The sequence below is a fragment of the Stegostoma tigrinum genome, chromosome 1, assembly GCF_030684315.1.
Source record: "Stegostoma tigrinum isolate sSteTig4 chromosome 1, sSteTig4.hap1, whole genome shotgun sequence".
NCBI classification, from domain to species: Eukaryota; Metazoa; Chordata; class Chondrichthyes; order Orectolobiformes; family Stegostomatidae; genus Stegostoma; species Stegostoma tigrinum.
The window spans coordinates 151,629,142-151,653,390 of record NC_081354.1 but is presented as its reverse complement, the minus strand read 5'-3'; the positions used below and the strand labels follow the sequence as shown (position 1 = coordinate 151,653,390).

General features: G+C 41.6%; 1 protein-coding gene across 1 annotated transcript in view; it reads left to right on the top strand.

Annotated features, from left to right (window-relative positions):
* Positions 1–24,249, top strand: part of malt1 (MALT paracaspase 1) — a 93,526-nt gene that overhangs the window by 6,938 nt on the left and 62,339 nt on the right. The window contains exons 2-4 of the mRNA XM_048545836.2: positions 7,325–7,491; positions 10,300–10,424; positions 13,101–13,248. Of these exons, the coding sequence (XP_048401793.1) occupies positions 7,325–7,491; positions 10,300–10,424; positions 13,101–13,248 (440 nt within the window). The remainder of the gene's footprint in view (positions 1–7,324; positions 7,492–10,299; positions 10,425–13,100; positions 13,249–24,249) is intronic.

Genomic DNA, 24,249 nt, shown 5'->3' with positions numbered 1-24,249 from the left:
AAATAGAACTTGCTGTAGTTCTCTCTTTCTCTACTCACTTGGAGCAAAGCTCCTACTAAAGCATGACTATGAAGCAATGAGAGTTGAGAATTTTGATTTTAATTTCAAGTGTAAATTCCTGCAATCTGAAACTTCACTTGACAAAACGCTGTGGCATCATAGTTCTAATTCTCTAATCCACACTCACTTAATTAATGCCATGAACACTGAATTTATATTGGGGTAACTACCTTTGGGTACAGAGATAGTGGGGGGTACAATTAGACTGACTTAAAAGATTAAAGGATTAAATACGAGAAAGTGATGTCTGAAATTTCACATCTGCCTTTGTGTTAACTGTAATGTTCTCAGGAAGCCTGTGGATTTTAAATTTGTGCAACTAAACCGGGAATCCATTGCACCTGAATGAAAATCTTCATTTAGAAAGAAAAGTTAGCAACAGTGAAGAACTGAATGCAGCAGAGGGGTAAAAATCGAAAGATCTGCAGATGCTGTAAATCAGGAACAAAAACAAAATTGCTGGAGAAGTTCAACAGGCCTGGCAGCATCTGTGAAGGAAAGAACAGAGTCAATGATTTGGGTCCAGTGACCCTTCTTCAGAACCGGACCCGAAACGTTAACTCTGTTTTTTTTCCTTCACAGATGCTACCAGACCTGCTGAGCTTTTCCAGCACTTTGTTTTTGTTGCAGCAGAGAGGCAGACTTTTGTGTGTGTCTTGCCTCCAATAGGGGTATTTTACTTTTTAAAAACATTATTCCTTTACAGAATATGCTTTTCTTTTTAGTTCATGTGAATATGGGTTTCACTGGCCAGGCCAGCATTTACTGCCCACCCATAATTGCCTCCATTTTTGAGAGTCAACTACATTGCAATGGATCTGGAATGACATTGTAGACCAGACGAGGTGAAGGTAGCACGTTTTCTTTCCTAAAGGGAAATTTAGTGAATCAAATAGGTTTTTATGACAATCGGCAGGTTGCCATTAGGGAAGCTCTATGTTCCAGATTTTTAAAATTAAATTTAGACTTCACCATCTGCCACAGTGGGATTCAAACCAGAACATTAGATAATTAACCCGAGGTTCAGGACTACAAATGCTGTAACATTGTCACTGCACCACTAACTCCAAGTTACGTGGAGTTTGGCAAGGTTGGGTGGTATTTATTTTAGTCCAAGGAGTCTGACAAACAAAGTGGATGAGTTGAGGGCACGAGTTAAAACATTGTGATATGAGGTAATTGTTATCACTTAGACATGCTTGAAGCGGGCAGGATTGGCAGCCCCATGTTCCAGGATATAGGATCTTCAGACAAGAGAGGGAAGGAGAGAAAAGAGCAGGGGTTGTTGTAGTTTTGATCAGGGAATCAATTACAGCACTAAGGAAGGATGACACTTTAGAAGGCTCCTCAAATGAAGCCGTGTGGCAGAACTTAGAAACCAAAAGATAGCAATCACATTGTTGGGAATGTGCTCTAGGTCCCCTAACCATCTTAAAGAAATCGAAGTGCAGATATGTAGGTAAATTTCAGAGAAGTGTAAATTTAATAAGTTAGAGATTATACGGGGATGTCAACAATCCCAAATTAGATGTGGTAGTCATAGTGTGAATGATTTGGAGAGAGCAGAATACTTAAAATACATTCTTTTTAAATCAATAAGTCAATTGCTATAGTAGTGAGGGGCAGTATGTTCTTAATTTTAGGTAATGACGCCAAGCGAGTGATTGAAGTATCAGAGATGAAGCATTTTCCAAACAGTGATCATAACTTCATTATACTTCATTGTTATAGAAAAGGACAAATCAAAGCTCGAAACTGAGGAAGGCCAATTTTAACAAGATCGGGTATGGTTAGGTTAGACTGAACTGAGAGCAGATACTGTTAGGTATATCTGTGTCAGAGCAGGGGGACACATTCAAGCAGGAAATAGAGAGAATACAGGCATAATCATGACAAAAGGTGGGACCAATAAATCCTGTGAACCCTGGATATCAAGAGTTGGATGAAGTTAAAAAAGGAGGCTGGTAGCCGAAACTAACGATTCAAAACAGCATTCGCCCTAAAAGACATGTGCAAAGGGAAACTTAAAAAGGAAATCAGGAAAGAATGGGGGAGAAAAGTGGAAGAAATAATGGCAGGTAAAATAAAGGTGAATCCTATGTTATTTTACAAGTACATTGGAGGTAAAAGGAAAGCAAGGGGAAGAGTTTCATTAAGGACCAAAGTGATAATTTGTGCCAGAGGACATAGGAAAGATTCTAAATTAATACTTTGCTTTAGTGTTCACTAGAGACAAATGATTTGGGTATAGAAATTATGGTATACTTAAAGAAATTAATATGGTCAGAGAGGAAATTCTGAGTAGCCCGGCAGACCTAAAAGTAGATGAATCCCCAGGGCTTGGATGAAATGTGGCCCAGAATGTAGAGTGAGACAAAGTAGGAAAGAGTGTTGGCAATAATTTTCAAATCCCCCGTGGCCACCAGAGGTGAGGAGGACAGGCAATGCGGTACCGTTATTCGAGAAGGGAGTGAGAGATACTGGCCAGACAGTCTAGCCTCAATGGTGGGGAAACTATTGGAAGCAATTCTGACAGCTAGAATTAATTTGCACTTGGAGAGGCAAGGAATTCTGCTGAACAGTCAGCGTGGTTTTGTAAACGGGAGAACATGCCTGCCCAACATTTTGAAGAGATAGCTAAATGTGTAGATGAGACAATGTATTCATGTTGTCATGTAGACTTCAGGAAAGAGTTTGATAAGATCCCAATTAGGACACTGACAGTGAGGATCCAATGGGATACAAGGAAAGTTGGCTGATTGGATCCAGAATAGCTGAGTGGCAGGAAATAGAAGGTGATAATTGAGGTGTGTTTCCATAATTGGGAGTCTGTGTCCAGTGGAGTTCTGCCGGAATCAGCCCCTGCTGTTCATTGTATGTATAAACAATTTAGATTTGAATGTAGGAGGACTGAGTTTGTGGATGGTACAAAATTGGTGTGGTGGTAAATAGTGAGGGGGATGAATGATAATCCCCTGGGAAGCACCGCTGATCAGAGGGACCTTGGTGTGGATGCCCACCAATCCCTTAGGTAGCTAACCAGGAAGACAAAGTGGTTAAGAACGCAAATGGGATACTTGCCTTTATTAGCTGAGGTATAGAGTTTAAGATCAGGGAGGTTACACTGGAATAAACACACATAGAAGTTGCTGGAATAATGCAACATTGAGTTTAACAATTTCAGAGCATTAACATTCCATTCCTTATCTATTATCTACCCTACAACCCAGGTCATGTCATGAAATGCGTTGCTTTCAACACAGCCAAACAATTTTCAACTATTAATTGTCCCCATTATCACTCTCCAGCTTTTCTTATTCCTTGGTTTAATATCTACAATCCTTTTTAAATGCCTTCTCCTTTTTTTTCCCTCCCTCTCTGGGCTGCCTGTCCACCTATCTGTTCACTCCTATTCCTCCCAACTCTCTGTCATCAGCATAGATGCCGCCTTTTCCTAGATGCTATCAGATCCAAAGAAGGGTCACAGGATTCAAACAGTAATGCTGTTTTCTCTGCACTGATACTGCCAGATCTGAGTTCCTCCAGCAATTTTTGATTTTGTGTTTGTTTCTGATCTCCAACATCTGTACGTTTTTTGTTTTATTTAGAGGTAAAGATAACTATTTGAAAGGTTGATTAGGCTACAGCTAGGGTATTTTGCACAGTTCTGGACTCCACTTTTTAGGAAGGATGTGATTATGTTGGAGAGGGTACAGAGGAGATTTACCAGGATGTTGCATGGACTGGACAGTTCTAATTATGATGAGAGTTGGATCAACTCGGGTTGTTTTTGTTCAAGCAGAAGAGGCTGTGCGGTGGTATGATTGTATAAAATATGAGGGCATAGACAGTTAGATAGAAAGAAACTTCCCCTTGAAGGAGGGATCAATAACCAGTGGGTACAGATTTAAGGTAATGTGCACCTGGCTTAGTGGAGATATGAGGAAGTTTCCTTTTCACTCGGAGGGTGTTGGGAATCGGGAATACATCGCCAAAAAGGGAGGTGGAGGCAGAAATCCTCAATACATTTAGGAAGTATTTAGATGTACACTTGCATACAAGGCCAAATACTGGAAAATGGGATTGGAATAGTTAGGATTTTATTTTCTGACCAGCACAGACTCAATTGGCCAAAGGGTCTTTTCTGTGCTGTAGATCTCTATGACTCTCTATGTGAGCTATCCTATTACAAATAATAAATTCACAAGCATATTTAAGTGTCTGTAGACATAATATTAACTTAATAGATTACAACAGAGCAGCATACTTTCAATAGTATATCCTGCTTCAAATGAGACCCTTACAACCACAGGTACCGTAAAGGAGGTGATGGCCTAGTAGTATTATCACTGACCTATTAATCCAGGGACCTAATTAATGTTCTAAGGACTTGGGCTTGAAACCCATTAGACTTTGAATTGATGACCATGAATCCATGATTGAATGTTAGGAAGAACCCAACTGATTCACTAATGTCCTGTAGGACAGGCAATCTGCCATCCTTACCACTTCTGGACTACATGGACTCCAGACCCAAAGCAATGAGGTTGGCTTTTAACTGCCCTCTAGTTATTTAGAGATGGGCAATAAATGCTGGCCTAGCCAGTGACACTCTCATTGTGAATGAATAAAAAATACAGATGATGAGGTAAACACAACATCCCTTTTTTTTCCAAAGACACAAATTATCCCAAACATTATGCATGGTTGTACATAGACACGAGCATGCAATTCATTAGTCATATAAACAGGTTTAAAAAAATGTTTACAATTAAACCATTTCAGGTTTTAGTGTAACGTTTTTGGAGGATTAACAGCTTGTTCTGATCTGGTGATTGTCTGCAGGTTTGAAGAGCTATGTGTTTTTTTTTGTTGCACTTCTGGAGCAGTGGAACTTGAACGTGGGCCTTCTGGCCCAGTAATAGAGACGCTGCCACCCTTCAACCTAACTTTCTTATTTTTTATTAACCTATTTTTCTAATCGACCTTTCAGAGATGTTATTATACACCTCCTAGAACAGGTGGCACTTGAACCTGGGCCTCCCAGTCCAGGATTGAGAATTACTGTGGCATATATCTCTTTTATTCAAGGCAGGGTAAATGAGAATGTCCTATGTCTCAGAATAAATGTAAAATTGGTTGCTCGGTAAGGTAGCTTGCACTTGTGTTGCTAGTGTAAATTGTACTGGGAATGGTAATCTCTTCATTGTGTTGCACAAAAATGTAGCAATGCAATGCAACAATCTGGCTTTGAGATATCTGACTGCCGATGCTGGATTTCCTGACGAAGGGTTTCAGCCCAAAACCTTGACTTTCCTGCTGCTCGGATGCTGTCCAACCGGTTGTACTTGTCTAGCTCCATATTTATCAACAATTTGGCTTTGTTGCTCAGCAGGTACTGATAATGCATTAAATGGTCATTATCATCTGCTTTGCTACCATTTGAAGTATGGACGATTGGATGGTGATATGATTTGGGTCTGTCCCATTCAGCGCACAAGTTATCTAACAAGTGGATTGAAAATAACATTCATCGTCTAGAGTAGTCACGCTTGTATGTTGCAAAACCACTGAACAATGGGAAATTTTTAGAGAAGTAATCTCTACGTCACAAGGATACAATCTTTCCCTTGCACTGTGAATAGGTCTGTTGATAATTTTGCTCCAGGACTGGATGAAACATTGTGTGGATGTAAAGACTCCCTCCACCGCTGGGATTGATAGATTTGGAATACGCCGCATGCATTCATGAGTTTTTGAGTATTCTGATTCCTCCCTCCCTGACCAATGCAAAGATTCACTTGCTAATTGTCTTGTGCAACAAGTACCTATGTGTACCACTATAACATGGACATGATATCTTGGCATTATTAGAACTAGTTTGACATTGAAAACAACTGTGATACACCAGGTTCATCTCTGAAGGGCAAAAATCAATCAATTCTTCTTAGCAACATCTTTAAGACTGTCAGGCTAACCCTGGACGGTGATCTTTTGCAATTGTAAGGTGCTGGTGAGCTGCAAGGTGCAGTATTGGAGTACAAAAATACAACATTGCCTCTAAGTTTCTTTATTGGTATGCAATCTTCCAAGATGCATCAGTTCCAAGTGACTTCAAAACATCAGTACAGGCATGCAGTGAATCTTGAAGCAGCTGTATGGCGCATTAGTGGGAATGTTGGTGAACTATTACAAGTGAGCCCCAAATGTGCTATGATGATCTAATGATAGCTGGTGCCAACACAATGGAGGGTGTAGGTGGCTGCTACCCATGCAGCATATCCTGAGCTGTTGGGGAATGCAGGCTAAGATGGATGCCCAAAGAAAGTGCCAGAGAGCTGTGGCTGCTAGGTAACTGCTCTGAATTTCATGTCAGGAATTGGCCCTCACTAGTCTCTCTCCATTAAAGAAGAATAGCAACCTGCATGCAAATGAGGCAAGATTAGGAAATAATGAGACGTTGACATATGTGAAGGGATTGCTCGCCACTCACTAGCGAGAAGCTCAACAAACTGTTGAAACCTTACGCAGGAAATTTGGACTTCTGTTACTCAACTCTGAGAATCTCATTTATCAATTCTTGTCGTATTTTTCCAACTGTCTCATCATTGTCTATGTCATTCAGGGACTGGGAAAATTCTGTCTATCGATTTTGTTTCAGATAGGCCTTTGTCTTCTTATGAGAAACTGCCTCTTAGCCGTAGGTACATGTGTTGACAGAGAAACCTGGATTGTAGTTGCAGTCTGACACAGTGCTTGTGCAACCACCATTTGACCTTAAAATGATAGTTCACAAGAAAAGGTTACTTGACCCAATAATTCACCATCTGATCTATTGTTTTCAACCATTATGCCCCTATGCTTTTGTAGAAATACCATAGAGATATACAAAACAGAAACAGACCCTTCGGTCCAACTCATCCATGCCGACCAGATATCCTGTATAACTCTTGTCCCATTTGCCAGCATTTGGCCCATATCCCTCTAAACCCTTCCTATTCATATACCCATCCAGATGCCTTTTAAATGTTGTAATCGTTCCAGCTTCCACCACTTCCTCTGCCATGGTTGCTTCTTGAATACATTTAGCTTTAATTGATTCAAAGCTACTCATGATGAATTGCATTACTTGACTTGGTTATTTTTTGTTTCCCTGTTCATTTCTCACTGAGTTTTTTTGTTATTCAAATGCTTTGCAATGGTTAACAGCTCATTTCTTTGTGATCCAATGGTTTGAAAAATGTCTTTTTTTGTTTCCTAACAGCTCGGAGGACCTAGATAAATGCTCATTGAAGGTACTGGACCCAGAAGGAAGCCCCACCCGGAGTTTGCTCCATGTGATGGGCAACCGGGGTGTGACTGTGAAAGACCTGTTGGAATTTCTTCAAGCTTTGGGACAGACTGAAGCCTTTCAGCTGCTGAGGTCCTCAGGTTAGATTAAATGGCATTTTGTTTATGGAGATTAGCTAATCAGTTTATTTTATATTATAGACTTATTGATTCCATTTTCAGGACCAGATGATTGGAAGAGGGTAACAGAGAGTTGTATGGGTACCGCACCATGCATTCATTCCTACATGTGATATGAATGAAGGGATTTCTGATCCTTGGTCACAATGGGTGACCGGGCCATTCACCTGTTTGGGCAGGAGGGCACTTTTAATGTAAAAATCTAGAGCTGACACAAATTGAAGGATCCAGGGTTATTTCAAGATAGTTCATTGTGTGCCACAAAGGCTCAGTTAATCGCTACTAAGCACTTGACTGGCTTAACCAGCCATTCTTAAGGGGTGAGCTGCAGATTTTGCATATAAAATTTAATCAGATAACTTACTTGTAAATGGTATGTGTTCTATTTTGCTGCTCGGCTTTAACATGCAAGACTGGATTTTCGCGTGGGGCATGTTTCATGTGGGGATATTAATTTAAGGTTGGGGAATGCAGAGTGTAATGAGTTTCCAGCAGTATTTAACTGCATAATATTTTGAAATATTTTGCTGTAGTTTTCTTGGTCACAGCCAGCTGTTTAGAGGGGTGACCTGTCAGGTGGGGATCCATGCAGTGTAAGGTCACAGCTAGGTTAGCACGGAAGCATCCAGGCAGATGGTGGAAGATCAGAGCAGGACACTAATCAGGGGAAGGTGACCATAGGCATGTAGATAGTGGTTGGGGTGCATAACTGTGGTTGTGGGTTAGTGTTGGGAAGAGATTTGATTGGTGTGAGGCTTTAGATACTTTTGAGTGTAGTCGGGTAATGGAATATGATGGTGGTCATGGGGAATATACTGAGGTGAGGAAACAGTTGTTGGCCGTAAGGGGTGAGGTTGGTCCAGTGCCTGTTGTGGAGGGTCAGTTGGTGGCCCTTGAGGGGTGGGGGAAAGGTGGTGAAGGAGAGCAGATATTTGCTGCATTGTTGTGGGGAGGGGAAGAAATGTTTCTTGGTCTCGGGAAGCACAAATGTTGCTGAGAGCGACTGGGTTGTGTTTACTGAGTAATAAATTGGGCTTGGAAAAATTACTGCTGCTCTTCTTGGACCAAAAGCAGTCCTGCAAAGGCCCTGCCTTTATTCAAACCTACACACCACCATTAACTCACCAAGTTTCCTGAGGTGAGGGACACCTGATCACTTGAGGTAAAAATTAAAATCAAAATTAAACAAAAAGACATGCAGCCCTGTTAAAATATTTAAATAGATAACTTGCCCTATGTGAGGGGTTGGTTATGTGCCTGTCATCGTGCCTTTGTTTAAAGTAGAAGTGTGTGGTTTTGACAATGGGGAGGGGGTTTGTTTTGGGTCTCTGATTCAATATTTAAAATATTTGACTTCTGATCTGACCTGCGTACCTGTTTTGGAGGTTGAGATTCATCCAAAAGGTGCTGCCGGAATTCACCAATGCAAAGTCCATCCAGAGTGGAAGAATATCCACATTTCCACACTTCTGTTATGCACATCTGGCCATGTCAGTGTAGTTTCTAATTTAGATCTTATGAGTGAGGGATCTATCGTAACAACTGGAATTCTGGTTTTGGTTGTCTAATATAGATGATGGGAGCCTAACATAGAAAGTAGCTATTAGATGTTTACTCTAACTATTACAGGGCTTCTTTTGAATGTTGCACCTGCTGAAGATTGATCTGCTGGGCAACCTAGCAATGTGTTTACAGCAGTGGAACAGGCCATTTGGCCAATAAGTCCATGCTGGTGTTTATGCTACTTTTGTGACTCATTGAATTCCTTTTCATTTAGCCCCCTTTTTTAAAATCTAATTTTTCCTTTGAAAACATCTCTGCTATTCACCTTAACCACTTCCTGTTGTAGTGAGTTCCACATTCTAACTGTTGCAGAGTCTAGGTAATTTTTTACTGGTTATCTTACATTTGAGGCCCCTGACTCTGGTGTTGCACACAAGGGTGGGAATATCTTTTCTCTGTCCACCCTACCAAGTTTTCTTTTTATAATCAGTCAACTTTCAGTCTTCTGTATCTGGAGAAAGGACCTGTCTGTTCACTCTTTGTTGCTGAATATAGCCTCCTAATTCAGATATCATTCTCATAATTTTTAAGTATTTTTATACCCTTTTGTATAACGTAGATATCAGAATGCTTCCCAGGGCTCCAGTTCTAGTTCAAACAAGCTTCTTTACAGTTTTAATGTAACCTTTATTACTTTTCAAATTTATCCTTATGTAAATAAAACCCAGTAGATTTTTCAAACCTGCATTGCTACTTTTATTGATCAGTGTAAATGCATTCCAGATCTCTGTTCCAAAATCCCATTTTACACTTAGTTTCCGAGGAACACATGGCCTCCTTATGTTCCCAGACTTTCTCTTTTCTCTGCTGATATTCATTGACCAATTCTGCGTCCATTCTGCGTATTTATTAATTCAGAGTCTATATGATTTATGCCAATTTTACAAGAAAGTAAAGACACAGTAAAAAGATTCAATTAATGGAAGTAAATTGCCAGGAATGATTACAAAAATGAAAGCAGAACCATGTTGCGTCAGAAGTAATTTAAAATCTTTTGAAGTGAACAAGGGTATGCCTCTCAGTTATACAAAAATCTTTGTTTACGAAATACACGAGCATCAATGGTCGGCACAACATCGTGGGCTGAAGGGCCTGTTCTGTGCTGTACTGTTCTATGTTCTATGAAATGGTTTACTTTGTAAAATTAGTATACGAGTACATCTTGAATGTTAATTTTCATTCATTTATAAATTATTTTTATTTCAGCTTCATTGAAGATACTCATCCAGCCAGTTTCCCAGGCTGTACTGGCTGGTCAGGCAGTGAGACTCTTTTGCCAAGCTGCAGGGCATCCGAATGTTGAATATCAGTGGTTTCGAAAGGATATAGAGGTAATGGCCACAGAACAGTCTTCCCATCGTTCAATTTAAATCAACTTCGTATATTTTTCAAAAGAGCTGAATGCAAGGCGGGCATATAACAGTGATTAAAGTTAACATTTAAGAGAACATTTGACCAAGTGTTGCATTGGTATGGCTGTGAAAAAATTGTAGTCAATGGGAATCCGAAGAAAGCTGGTTAGAATCATCCCTAGACTTCTTGGTTATTAGAGGCTAATCATCACACCCCTTGGTCATCTACGTAGGAGTTCCACGGGATAGTAGTCATGGCCCAACCATCTTCAGCTCTTCCATTAATGACCTTCCCTTCATCATCAGATCAAAGGGAAAAGATGTTTGCTGAAAATTGAGTACCAATTGCATCGTTTCAGATTTTGATGAGTCCCTGTCCATATACAACAAGACTTAGATAACATTCAGGCTTGAAATGATAAATGGCAAATAACAGTGATCACAAACAAGTGCCTGGTAACAATATCTGTGACAAAAGGGAATCTGACCATCTCCCCATAACATTTAATTGCATTACCATTACTGAATAATCCCAAACCAGCATCCTGGAAGTAACCATTGGCCTGGAGTTGAAATGGACCAGCCATATAAATCGATGGTTAGAGAGCAAGTCAGAGGTTGAGAATTCTGAGCCAAGTAAGTCTGACTCCCTAAAGCCTGTCCACCATCATCTACTCGGCACAAGTCAGAACGTAATAGCATCTTCTGCATTTGCCTGGATGACTGCGGCCGCAACAAAACTCTAAGTTTGACAACATCCATGTCAAAGTATGTCCTTGATTGTCATACTCTCCACCAAATTTTAAATATTCACTCTCTCCTTCACCAAAGTATAGTAGCCACGCTACCTACATCAGCCTGCCTTGGAACTTTATTGCTATTCCCTTACTGTTGCTGGATCAAAATCCTGGAACTCACTTCCTATTAGCACTGTCCAACCAGCTGCACTGCACCATACTGCAATGGTTCACAATGGCAGCTCACACCACCACCTCATGGGCAATTAGAGATGGGGAGCATTTTCAGGGTGGCAAATTGTAACTATCGGAATGCCACAAGAATCAGTACTGGGGCCTCAATTATTTACAATATATATTCATGACTTGAATAGTGAAAGTATCACCAAGTTTGCAGGTGACAGAAAATAGAGATGAGAAGAGTTGTGGTAAGGATGATACAAAGAATATCCTGAGGGATAAAGACCAGTTGACTGTGTAGATGGAATATAACGTGGGCAAATGGGGTGCCAGGCACTTTGCTGGGAAGAATTGAAGAATGAAATATTATGTAAATAAAGAATGAATGCAGAAAGCTGCAGTGCAGAGGAATTTTGGACTCCTTGTGCTTGAACCACTAAAAGTTAGTATTCAAGTTCAAGGTATTATAGGGAAGCCAAAAGGACTCTAGACCTATATTTTAAAGAAAATGGAGAATAAAAGTCAGGAGAATTTGCTAAAATTGTACCAAACATTGGTCAGACCACAGTTGGACTACTATGAAGCGTTTAGGACCCTTTATCTAAGAGAAGGTTCATTCAGTTTATCCCAAATATGAAGGCATTTTCTTGTGACGAAAGGTTGAGTGAGTTGAGCCAGCACTCATTGGGGTCTTGGAGAATGGGAGGTGGCTTCATTGAAACATCTAAGATTCTTAAGGGGCATGAAAGCATTAATGTGGAGAGTTTGTTTCCCATAATGGGAGAGCCTAGGACAAGAGGAGGTAATCTCAGAGTAAGGAGTCAATAATTTAAATCCAAGATAAGGAGGAAATTCTTCTGAGTGTAGTGAATCTGTGGAATTCTTTACTGCAGAGGTCTGCAGAGGCTGGGTCATTAAGTATATTCAAGACTGAGATAGACAGACTTCTAATCATTGAAGAGTTGAACATTGTGGGGAAAAGACAAGAAAGTAGACTTTACAATTCTCAGATCAGCCATGATTTTATTGAATAGGCTCAATGGGCCAAATGACCTATTTCTATTCCCACTTTTTGATCTTATAGTCTTCAGACGCTTACTTGTATTGCCGCCATGACACATCGCAATGTAAAGAAACCTCACTACAAACCTTAAATGATGTATCCTCACCTATCCATTGTTTAATGAGAAGAATATGTAACACTAATGAGAAGAATATGTAACACTAATGAGAAGAATATGTAACACTAATTAAATTTGAGGTGAAACCATGGCTCAGTGATTAGCACTGCTGCCTTGCAGTGCCAGGGACCTGGCTTTGATTCCAGCCTTGGGCGACCGTGTGGAGTTTGCACATTCTCCCTGTGCCTGTATGGGTTTCCTCTGGGTGCTCTGGTTTCCTCCCACAGTCAGGTGCACATCTGGCCATAGTAAATTGCCCAGAAATGTTTAGGTTAGGTGTGTTAGACATGGGAGCTGCAGGGCTAAGGGATTGGTTCTGGGTGGGATGCACTTCAGAGGGGCGGCATGGACCTGTTGGGCCGAATGACCTGTGTCCACACTGTAGGGATTCTATAATTATATGAAAATGAAACAGTCCAAAACATACAAACATCTTGGCTATCATACAGTGAAAAATGAGTCAATGGATGGTCATAGATGTGATGCAATCAATTGAATATCTGTAAAAGCTGATGCATATTTTTGGAATCGGATGAGTTTTCTGTTCTTTGACACAGGTTCCAAATGGCAATACCCCAGAGCTTGTGATTAATCCAGTCTCTGTGAATGATACCGGGTGGTACATCTGCAGAGTGAACAGTGGCTGCTTTTTTGAATTTAGCCACTGGATGCAACTTGAAGTTTATAATTTCAGTACTGTCTATGGTAAGTTATCATGTCTATTGTAAATATACTCTGTGGCTTAATATTTATTCTTTGTCCCATGCTGTATATCGATACTGGATAGGATTGAAAGTTTTCCTGCTGACTTAATTTGAAGTGTAGTAGCAGTGTAGAAACAAGACATACTGACTAGGAAAGAATCAATTTTATAGGATTATCTAAGCTAGGGCAGAAACTTGCTTTGAGATGGGGGAAAAATATCAACCAGGCTTTCTATCTTCATTGTGACCTCTTTCTTTAATATTTGTTCATGTATTATGACAGAGATGGAAGAAGTCTGTCATTCTAGTTTTATTACTTCATAGGGGTCAGAATTAAAATAAAAATAGTTTTGCCCAAGTCCCAGTATTGTGCACTTGCTCCATAGAAGACTTTGATTGGAAAGGTCCAGCCTTTTTAATAAATGCAAAATTATTATTTATTACAAAACAAAACTCATTCAATGAAGATACAAAATTGGTTAACACAGAGATTGTATATGTATGTATAAATCTTTACCCCACTATATAACTCAAAACACACTAACAAACTTTAAATGAAGAGAAAGTCAAACAGATTTCTCTCTCTAAACATTGATTTTTGAAAAGTTCTAACTAATGGTGGCTGCTTTTGAAGGCAAAAAGAATGAAACAGATAAAGATAAGGTTCCAAATTCTGTTTGATCTGATAGTCTTACATGTGTGGTCAAGTTACAAATCATGGACAGTTGCCTCTGGGGTTTTGCCAAGCTCAGTTTGCACAGGAAGCTTAATACTGCAAAGTTCTTTCAATCACTCTACTAGAACAAATATCACGTTTCATCCTGATCTCACAGCAAGTGCAATTCAGAAACAGGAGAGCAGATCTGGGAAGTTGCTTTCTCTTTAGCTGACTTCTCTCCAAATAATTATGAAACCAAATGTTCTTGAAGCCAAAAGCACTGTTCAAATGGCCCTAGCAAGGATCACGAGCAATACAAGCAATTATCACAAGTTGCGTGATTTCCAAGAAGCCTTGTTTATTCCTTTCAAAAAAAGATTTTACGGACTGAAGGCTTTTCAGTGACTTATTTTGAAGCCAAGTAGGATCTGCACATAGAGATAATGGGGACTGCAGATGCTGGAGAATCCAAGATAATAAAATGTGAGGCTGGATGAACACAGCAGGCCAAGCAGCATCTCGGGAGCACAAAAGCTGACGTTTCGGGCCTAGACCCCTCATCAGAGAGGGGGATGGGGTGAGGGTTCTGAAATAAATAGGGAGAGAGGGGGAGGCGGACCGAAGATGGAGAGAAAAGAAGATAGATGGAGAGAGTATGGGTGGGGAGGTAGGGAGGGGATAGGTCAGTCCAGGGAAGATGGACAGGTCAAGGAGGTGGGATGAGGTTAGTAGGTAGGAGATGGGGGTGCGGCTTGGGGTGGGAGGAAGGGATGGGTGAAAGGAAGAACAGGTTAGGGAGGCAGAGACAGGTTAGACTGGTTTTGGGATGCAGTGGGTGGAGGGGAACAGCTGGGCTGGTTGTGTGGTGCAGTGGGGGGAGGGGATGAACTGGGCTGGTTTAGGGATGCGGTGGGGGAAGGGGAGATTTTGAAGCTGGTGAAGTCCACATTGATGCCATTAGGCTGCAGGGTTCCCAAGGGGAATATGAGTTGCTGTTCCTGCAACCTTCGGGTGGCATCATTGTGGCACTGCAGGAGGCCCATGATGGACATGTCATCTAAAGAATGGGAGGGGGAGTGGAAATGGTTTGCGACTGGGAGGTGTAGTTGTTTGTTGCGAACCGAGCGGAGGTGTTCTGCAAAGCGGTCCCCAAGCCTCCGCTTGGTTTCCCCAATGTAGAGGAAGCCACACCGGGTACAGTGGATGCAGTATACCACATTGGCAGATGTGCAGGTGAACCTCTGCTTAATGTGGAATGCCATCTTGGGGCCTGGGATAGGGGTGAGGGAGGAGGTGTGGGGGCAAGTGTAGCATTTCCTGCAGTTGCAGGGGAAGGTGCCGGGTGTGGTGGGGTTGGAGGGCAGTATGGAGCGAACAAGGGAGTCACGGAGAGAGTGGTCTCTCCGGAAAGCAGACAGGGGTGGGGATGGAAAAATGTCTTGGGTGGTGGGGTCGGAACCCACCACCCATGATATTTTTCCATCCCCACCCCTGTCTGCTTTCCGGAGAGACCACTCTCTCCGTGACTCCCTTGTTCACTCCACACTGCCACCACACCTGGCACCATCCCCTGCAACTGCAGGAAATGCTACACTTGCCCCCACACCTCCTCCCTCACCCCTATCCCAGGCCCCAAGATGGCATTCCACATTAAGCAGAGGTTCACCTGCACATCTGCCAATGTGGTATACTGCATCCACTGTACCCGGTGTGGCTTCCTCTACATTGGGGAAACCAAGCGGAGGCTTGGGGACTGCTTTGCAGAACACCTCCGCTCGGTTCGCAACAAACAACTACACCTCCCAGTCGCAAACCATTTCCACTCCCCCTCCCATTCTTTAGATGACATGTCCATCATGGGCCTCCTGCAGTGCCACAATGATGCCACCCGAAGGTTGCAGGAACAGCAACTCATATTCCCCTTGGGAACCCTGCAGCCTAATGGCATCAATGTGGACTTCACCAGCTTCAAAATCTCCCCTTCCCCCACTGCATCCCTAAACCAGCCCAGTTCGTCCCCTCCCCCCACTGCACCACACAACCAGCCCAGCTCTTCCCCTCCACCCACTGCACCCCAAAACCAGTCCAACCTGTCTCTGCCTCCCTAACCTGTTCTTCCTCTCACCCATCCCTTCCTCCCACCCCAAGCCGCACCCCCATCTCCTACCTACTAACCTCATCCCACCTCCTTGACCTGTCCATCTTCCCCGGACTGACCTATCCCCTCCCTACCTCCCCACCTATACTTTCTCCACCTATCTTCTTGTCTCTCCATCTTCGGTCCGCCTCCCCCTCTCTCCCTATTTATTCCAGAACCCTCACCCCATTCCCCCTCTCTGATGAAAGGTCTAGGCCCGAAACATCAGCTTTTGTGCTCCTGAGATGCTGCTTGGCCTGCTGTGTTCATCCAGCCTCACATTTTATTATCTAGGATCTGCACATAACTGGAAATAGATTTCATTTTCCATAATTCTTCAAAACTCAAGGAAATATTAAAGAGTCAATTTCATAACACAGGAAGTGGGCATACTTGGAAAATCCAGCATTTGCTGCCCATCTTAATTATCCTTGAGAGCAGCTAAAACTCAACTGCATTGTAGGTTTCTTTCCCTAAAGAACTGTGATGAACCAGATGAGAGTTTTACCCCAATCTACGATTGTTTCATGGTCAACATTATTGCCACTAGCTTTATATTCCAGAGTTTAATGAATTCATTATTTGAATCCAGATGATTAATCTGGAACTCTGGAATGACTAGCTCAGTGATGTTACTGAAATGCTAGGATCTCTCTTGCTTTGGAACATAGTACATAGAACAATACAGGCCCTTTGGCCCATGATGTTGTGCCGAAATTTTACCCTAAGCCTAAGGTCTATCTAACCTCCAGCCCCTACCTTATACTATCATCCATATGCCTTTCTAATAGCCGCTTAAATGCCCCTAATGAGGCCGACTTCACTACCCTTTCTGGCTATGCACTCCACGCCACGACCACTCTCTGAGTAAAGAACCTACCTCTGAAGTGTCCTCTATATCTGCCCCCACTCACTTTAAAACTATGTCCCCTCTTAATAGCTACCTCCACCCTAGGAAAACGTCTCTTGCAGTCCAGTCTATCTATATCTCTGATCATTTTGTATACCTCAATCAAGTCACCTCTACTACTTCGTCGTCCTAAAGAGAAAAGCCCCATCTCTCTTAACCTTTCCTCGTAGGACCTTCTCTCCATTCCAGGCAACATCCTGGTAAATCTGCTCTGCACCTTTTCCAACACTTCCACAACTTTCCTTTAATGAGGTGGCCAGAACTGGACACAATATTCCAGATGTGGCTGAACCAGGCTTTTGTATAGCGGGAGCATAACTTCATGGCTCTTGAACTCAATCCCTCTATTAATAAAAGCTAACGCACAATACGCCTTCTTAACAACTCTATCCACCCGTGTGGCAGCTTTCAGGGAACTGTGGACATGAACCCCAAGACCCCTCTGCTCCTCCACACTGCCAAGAATCTTTTGTTAACCTTGTATTCTGCTTTCAAGTTTGTCCTTCCAATGTCGTTGCTGCAAATTGTGTGCTTGTGGATGTTGAGCAAATAATAGGACACATTTGGCCGTGCTGTGCCAAAGAGATGTCCCACATTGAGAAACACAGTATGAACCAATGCTGAGGCATATGTAGTAGGATTTATGCTGCATGACTGATTTTGCAACCCGTGTTTATCACAATGAGGTGCCTGTCACTTCTGTCTTGTTGACAGCACTAAATGCTTATTGAAGCCTTTGAAGTGGGGCTATGAATACAAGTAATTGTTTTCATAAGAAATTAAGTAGTTGAAGGAAGTTAAATGTAGTTGATGAGTGTTTATAAATAAAATGACTTTTTGAATTCATCAAAAGGCAGTTAAGAACTCAGCATGGGTTCTGAGGCCTTGCCCTTGGTAGATATTGAGTGTGTTGTCATGAAGAGTGTAAGGGCAAAGGGTGATGAGCAGAGAGCATGTGTTGGCATGAGTTGGCACTTAGTTGGCTTGGGGCTATAAAGATGGATATAAGAGCCTTGGGGGTATGAAGTGGCATTGAAGCTGGATAGTGGGTCATGGCTTGAAATGGAGATATGAGGGACCAAGAAGCAGCATGAGTTGGCATGGATGGAGCATGGGGATTGTGTGTAGGGTGATGGGTGGAATTTTTTTTTAACAACTACAACAAAGTCCCAGATCACAGTCTACCTCCACATCAGCAGCCCCATCTTCTACCTCCAAACTCTTTGTTCACCAGTGGGCCCAGTTCCAGTCTTTTAAAATATTCATTTGTGGGATGTTAGTGTTTATTGACTGGGCCAGCATTTCTTGCCCATCCCTAATTAAAGGCACACAAGAGTAAACAATTTTGCTGTGGGTCCGGAGTCACATGCAGCCAGATTCAGTAAAAATGGCAGATTTCCTTCCTAAAAGAACATTATTCATCCAGTTGGATTTTATGAAAAGCAACTGCGATTACATGATCACCATCTGGCTTTTCTTTTCAATCTTTAGATTTTTGTTAATTTCACATTTTACGATCTTTCATTGTGGAATTTGAACTCCTGTTCCCAGAATGTTTACCTGGCCCTCTGGATTACTTGTTCAGTGACATTGCCACCATACCACTGCCTCCCCTGTTAACACCAGCAAACTGTCAAAGTGTTAAAACTATATCCCAATGAAAGTAAAACTGTTCTTATTCTGTAGGTAAGATACTGCACATATCACATCTTCAAACAGTAACGTCTCCTCACCATTTTTGAATTTTTTATCGCTACTTGGAACAGACTGCCTGAGCCTAATGGGCACTCATTCTAACCACAGTTCAAGTTGTTCTATCATAACAGTCCATTTCAAACTGTGTGATTCAATTAGAGGAATTAATGACGGGTACCTCGGAAAAATAGTTGACTTAGGAAATGATACAGCTGTGTTGTTACTCATATTTCAATGAAGTAAATGGTGTGCATGTCCACAAAAATTGTTGAAATTATTGAGCGATGCAGTTATTGTATTGGGACTTCCAACTTTTGGGTTAGATCTTGAGGGAAGAAACCAATCTATTTTTGCCAAGTGTGATAGTCTACCATTTGAAGGCCTGTCATTGTTGCTACTAGTGGTAAGTGATATTTGAAGCAAAAAAACAAAAAATTGCACAAGTATGTTAGGATCGACTTGAGCAGAATTAGCTTATTTTCTTAGGGTACCAACCTACCACTGCAGGTATTAGTAACCCTTGCCTCTGTTTAAAAATGAACAATCAAATACCGGAATGCATTGCATTAAATATGGTTTTATTTTAAGCATTACAAATAAATTACATTAGAACTGTAAGCTGTTCATATTTTATAAGAACTGTTATACTGTATTCCACTAGAATTGCTTTAGAATGGAATGAGACAGTAATGAATATTCAGTACTTTTAATAAATGTGTCCTGTGGTCAGTTCTTTTTATATTCTCCATTCTCTTTTCTTTTCCTGAAAACATTGGCATTTTCTAGAGCAGGCTTCATATTAACAATCCCTTGTTATTTAGTCTGAATGGCATAATTTTCTATGTAAGCCTAGAAATCCATCCACACAGCCACCATTCTCTGACTGCTAAAATGAAGGGAAGTCTAGAGACTTTTAAGCGACTCTCGGATAGGCACATAGAGGATAGTAAAATGTAGGGTCTGCTAGGTAGATTGATCTTAGTAGGGTAATAGGTAAGTACAATATTGTGGGCCCACGGGCCTGTGCAGTACTGTGCTGTACTGTTCTATGTTCTGTGTTCAATTAAAGAAGAGCAGAAAGTACATCACCCACCATATTGGTAAAGGTGAAAAATGTATGAAAGCTTGGATTATTTTTCACATTAAAGGAAATGGATAATATTAGAGATATTGCCTACTCTGGTGCCAGGCAGATGGTGTTGTCGTACTCAGGTAAACTGGACAACTTGCAGGCTAACCACAGTACTCAAAGATGTCACGAATTAAGCTGCAACCAACAAAGTAAGTAGTATTTTTAAAAGTGCTTGCCTGAATGGGAGGAGTGGGAGGAGAAGTGCGGACCTTCAAAAAGCTCCTTTTTTCTCCTACCCTCCACTACCAGCCTCCCCAAGAAAAAAAGTGGTTGCTAAATATTTGAATAATTGGGATATTCGTGGTCTGTTCATTTTTGAAAGGCATCGCAGTTTATTTGATTTTTATCCCGTTTTGTATGAACAATATATTAACATGTACAGAAACACTGGCTCCCCCATCCCCACCCCCACTGCCCTGGTCGAGTATTGCAAAGGCCAATCGTTGCACCCTATTTGCTACTACAAATCTTCTGTAGCACATCTGTTTTGATTAGTTATTCCCGTGTGAGGCAACTGCTTAGTTAAAGAGTTTAATCTGTTTTAAGTTACTTCAATAAGTTACCTAATTGAAAGGATACGTCTTGTATTTATCATAATGCAGATGCGCCATTTGCTAGGCAGTAGGAATACATTGATCTCACATTCCACTTCCTGTTTTTCTTTTAAGTTTGCTAAAGTATTATTGTTGAAATCAGTTGCGACAATAGCATGTACTCCACATGGGTAGAAACAGACATAATTAGTTGAATCAGAATGTCCTAAAATAGATGATTACCCAAAGGCAAAACTTCTAAGAAAACAATGATCTGTGGAACTTCATGACTTTCCGAGATAAATTTCCTGTCAATTAAATGTATTGGCATGTCTTGGCATAGACATCACTCAATCTTGATGGGATATACCTCTGCTGCCTGGCCTGCTATGTTCCTCCAGCTCCACAATGTGTTATCTCTGACTCCAGTGTCTGCAGTTCTTAATATCTCTGGGATGGATTTAATATGCTTTTTCCATGACTCCCTTCAATTCTTTGGCATATTTTATTTTTAACTAAATTTTCATTTCGTTGCAAATTTCCCCAATTGATATGTTACAGAGGATGTAATACGTGCTGTGAATAAGTGGGGGGGGGGGCATAGATTTCCATAGGTGAAAATATGTGCCATTTCAAACTTAATTGCAGAGAATAAAAGCTTATTATTCAGGGGGTAAGATGTTGGCATGAATAGAAAATTGGCAGCCAACGGGTAATCAAGCATAGTCATAAGTGTGTCATTTTCAGATTGGCAAGATGTAATGTGTGGGGCATGAGAGGTATTAATGCTGCAGTCTAAACTCTTCACAATTGATATAAATGATTTGGATGAAGGGACCAAAGATATGGTTGCTAAATTTGTTGATGATGTGTAGGAAAGTGAGCCGCACCCCCATTCCCTACCTACTTACCGCATCCTGCCCCCTTGACCTGTCTGTCCTCCCTGTACTGACCTAACTCCTCCCCACCTACACTCACTTTACTGCCTCCATCGCTGCCTCTTTGACTTGTGTGTCTCCTCTCCACCTATATTCTCCTCTATCCACCTCCCCCCCCCTCCCTATTTATTTCAGAACCCCCTTCCCCTCCCCCATTTCTCATGAAGGGTCTAGGCCCGAAACATCAGCTTTCCTGCTCCTATGATGCTGCTTGGCCTGCTGTGTTCATCCAGCTCTACACCTTGTTATCTCCCCATGTCTGTGTTGGTTTTCTCCGGGTGCTCCGGTTTCCTCCCACAGTCCAAAGATGTGCAGGCTAGGTGGACTGGCTATGCTAAATTGCCCATACTGTCTGGGTGGATGCTCCTTGAGGGCTTGATGTGGACTTGATGGGCTGAATGGCCTGCTTCCTCACTGTAGGGATTCTCTCAATTTCTTCTGAACCCTCTCCAGCTTGATAATATCCTTCCTATAATTGGGCGACCAGAACTGGACATGCTATTCTGGAAGAAACTTCACCAATGTCCTGAACAGCCTCAACTTAATGTCCCACTGATATACTCAAACGACTGTACAATGAAAGCAAGTGTGCCAAACATCTTTTTAACAATCCCGTCCTTATGTTACGCAAACTTTAAAGAACTATGTACCCCGAGGTCCATTGGTCCTCCAACACTACCCACTGCCCTACCATTAACTGTATAAGCCCTACTCTCATTTATTGTATGAACATTCAATAACTTGCATTTATCCAGGTTGAACTCCAAGTGCCATTTTTCCGCCCATTGACCCATTTGATCAAGATCTTTGTAATTTTAGGAAACCTTCTTCACTGTCTACTATGCCACCAACTTTGATATCACCCACAAACTTACTAACTATGCCTTTTATATTCTCATCCAAATCTTTTATGTAAATGATAAACTAAAGAGGACCCAGAATCAATCCATGTGGAACGCCATTGGTGACAGGTCTCCAGTCCAAATAGCAACCCTCCACTATTACTTTCTGTCTCCTGCCATTGAGCCAATTATGTATCCAGTTGGCAAAATCACCCTGAATCCCATATGACCTAATTTTGTGTATTAGACTGCCATGCGGAACCTCGTCAAAAGCTTTACTAAAATCCAAACAAACAATGTATACTGCCATCATCAATCATTTTGGTAACTTCCTCAAAAAAAAACTCAATCAAGTTTGTGAGACATGATTTTCCTCACAGAAAGTCATGTTGGAGGTAGTTCAGGGTATGTTTATTAGGCCGGCACCTGGAATGGTTGGGTTATCTTATGCAAAGAAGTTGGTTAAGCTAGGTTTGTGTACAGTGGAACATAGAAAGGCAACTTGATTTAAACATATAGGATCTTAAAGGGTCTTGACAGAAAGCAAACGTCTTCTTGTAGGATAATCCAGAATTTTGGATCAGTATTTAGAAGTAAGGAGTTGCCCATTCAAGATAGAGAACAGGAGTTTTGTTTTTGTTGTTGTTGTGAGGGAATCTTAGTTCTCTTCCTTGAAAGGTGGTGGGAGCAGAATATTTGAATATTATTAAACAGAGGTAAACTGATTTGTACCAAGCAAGAGAAAGAAAAGCGATTGAGAGTAAGCAAGAATGTGGAATAATAAGATCAGCCATGATCTCATAGAATGGCAAACCAGGCTTAAGGAACAAGTGGCCTTTCTCTGTTCCTAATTTATAAGGACCTTCCTGACATCAACAAGCTTACAGTTCCAGCCAGGGTTGCTTCTCAACTAACCTAGAACTCTTGCCCTCCAATTCCTGGACATCTATGATGATGCATCCAAAGCCTTTGAGCTCCAGGTCATGAATCTAATGTATATCAGGGATTGAAACTTTATCTGTCTTGCTATATGTGGCCTAACATTACTCCTAGCAATATATTCTACCACAAGACATGCATTTTAGTGACCTCATCAGCAAGATTGTCTACTTTTGCTAAGAAATAGCTTTTGAACGTAGAACAATACAGCGCAGAACAGGCCCTTCGGCCCTCGATGTTGAGCCGACCTGTGAACTAATCTAAGCCCCTCCCCCTACACTATCCCACCATCATTTATATGCTTATCCAAGGACTGTTTAAATGCCCCTAATGTGGCTGAGTTAACTACATTGGCAGGCAGGGCGTTCCATGCCCATACCACTTTCCGAGTAAAGAACCTGCCTCTGACATCTGTCTTATATCCATCACCCCTCAATTTGTAGCTATGCCCCCTCGTACAAACTGACGTCATCGTCCTCGGAAAAAGACTCTCACAGTCCACCCTATCTAATCCTGTGATCATCTTGTATGTTTCTATTAAATCCCCTCTTAGCCTTCTTCTCTCCAGTGAGAACAGACCCAAGTCCCTCAGCCTTTCTTCGTAAGGCCTTTGCTCCAGACCAGGCAACATACTGGTACATCTCCTCTGCACCTTTTCCAATGCTTCCACATCCTTCTTGTAATGGGGTGACCAGAACTGCACGCAATATTCCAGGTGAGGCTGCTCTAGCCAAAGATCCCATGTATCTCCGTGATTTGCTTTATTATCATGACACTTTCAAAGACATGAGTAGTGGGCCTTTTAGTTGAAGGCATCCAGTTAGGAATCCACCACCAGAATTGCTGTCCAATTTGGGATGGCAGGCAAGTTGAGGAGTCAAGACTTTAAATCAACACTGATTTTAAAGGGCCCTTTTACAATGGTTGCATAGCGATTAGAACAGAGTACCTTAGAGGAGCTACTTCGGAGAACACTGAAAGGAAGACATAGAGTTAACAGAAGTCTCCAATAAGAATGGCTCAAGGTTTTCAAGGTTGCTGTTATTAATATTAGCCTTAATGAAATGCTGCTGTCATTGTAAATCCTGATAATACACTTGCCATATCCCTCCAGCACCTGTAGCTCTTGCTGACTTGCCTCTTCTAAGTGCTGTGTTCCAGACACTTAATGTGATCTGTTCACTATTGCCAAGTAGCTACCATTGTCTTTCCACTAGT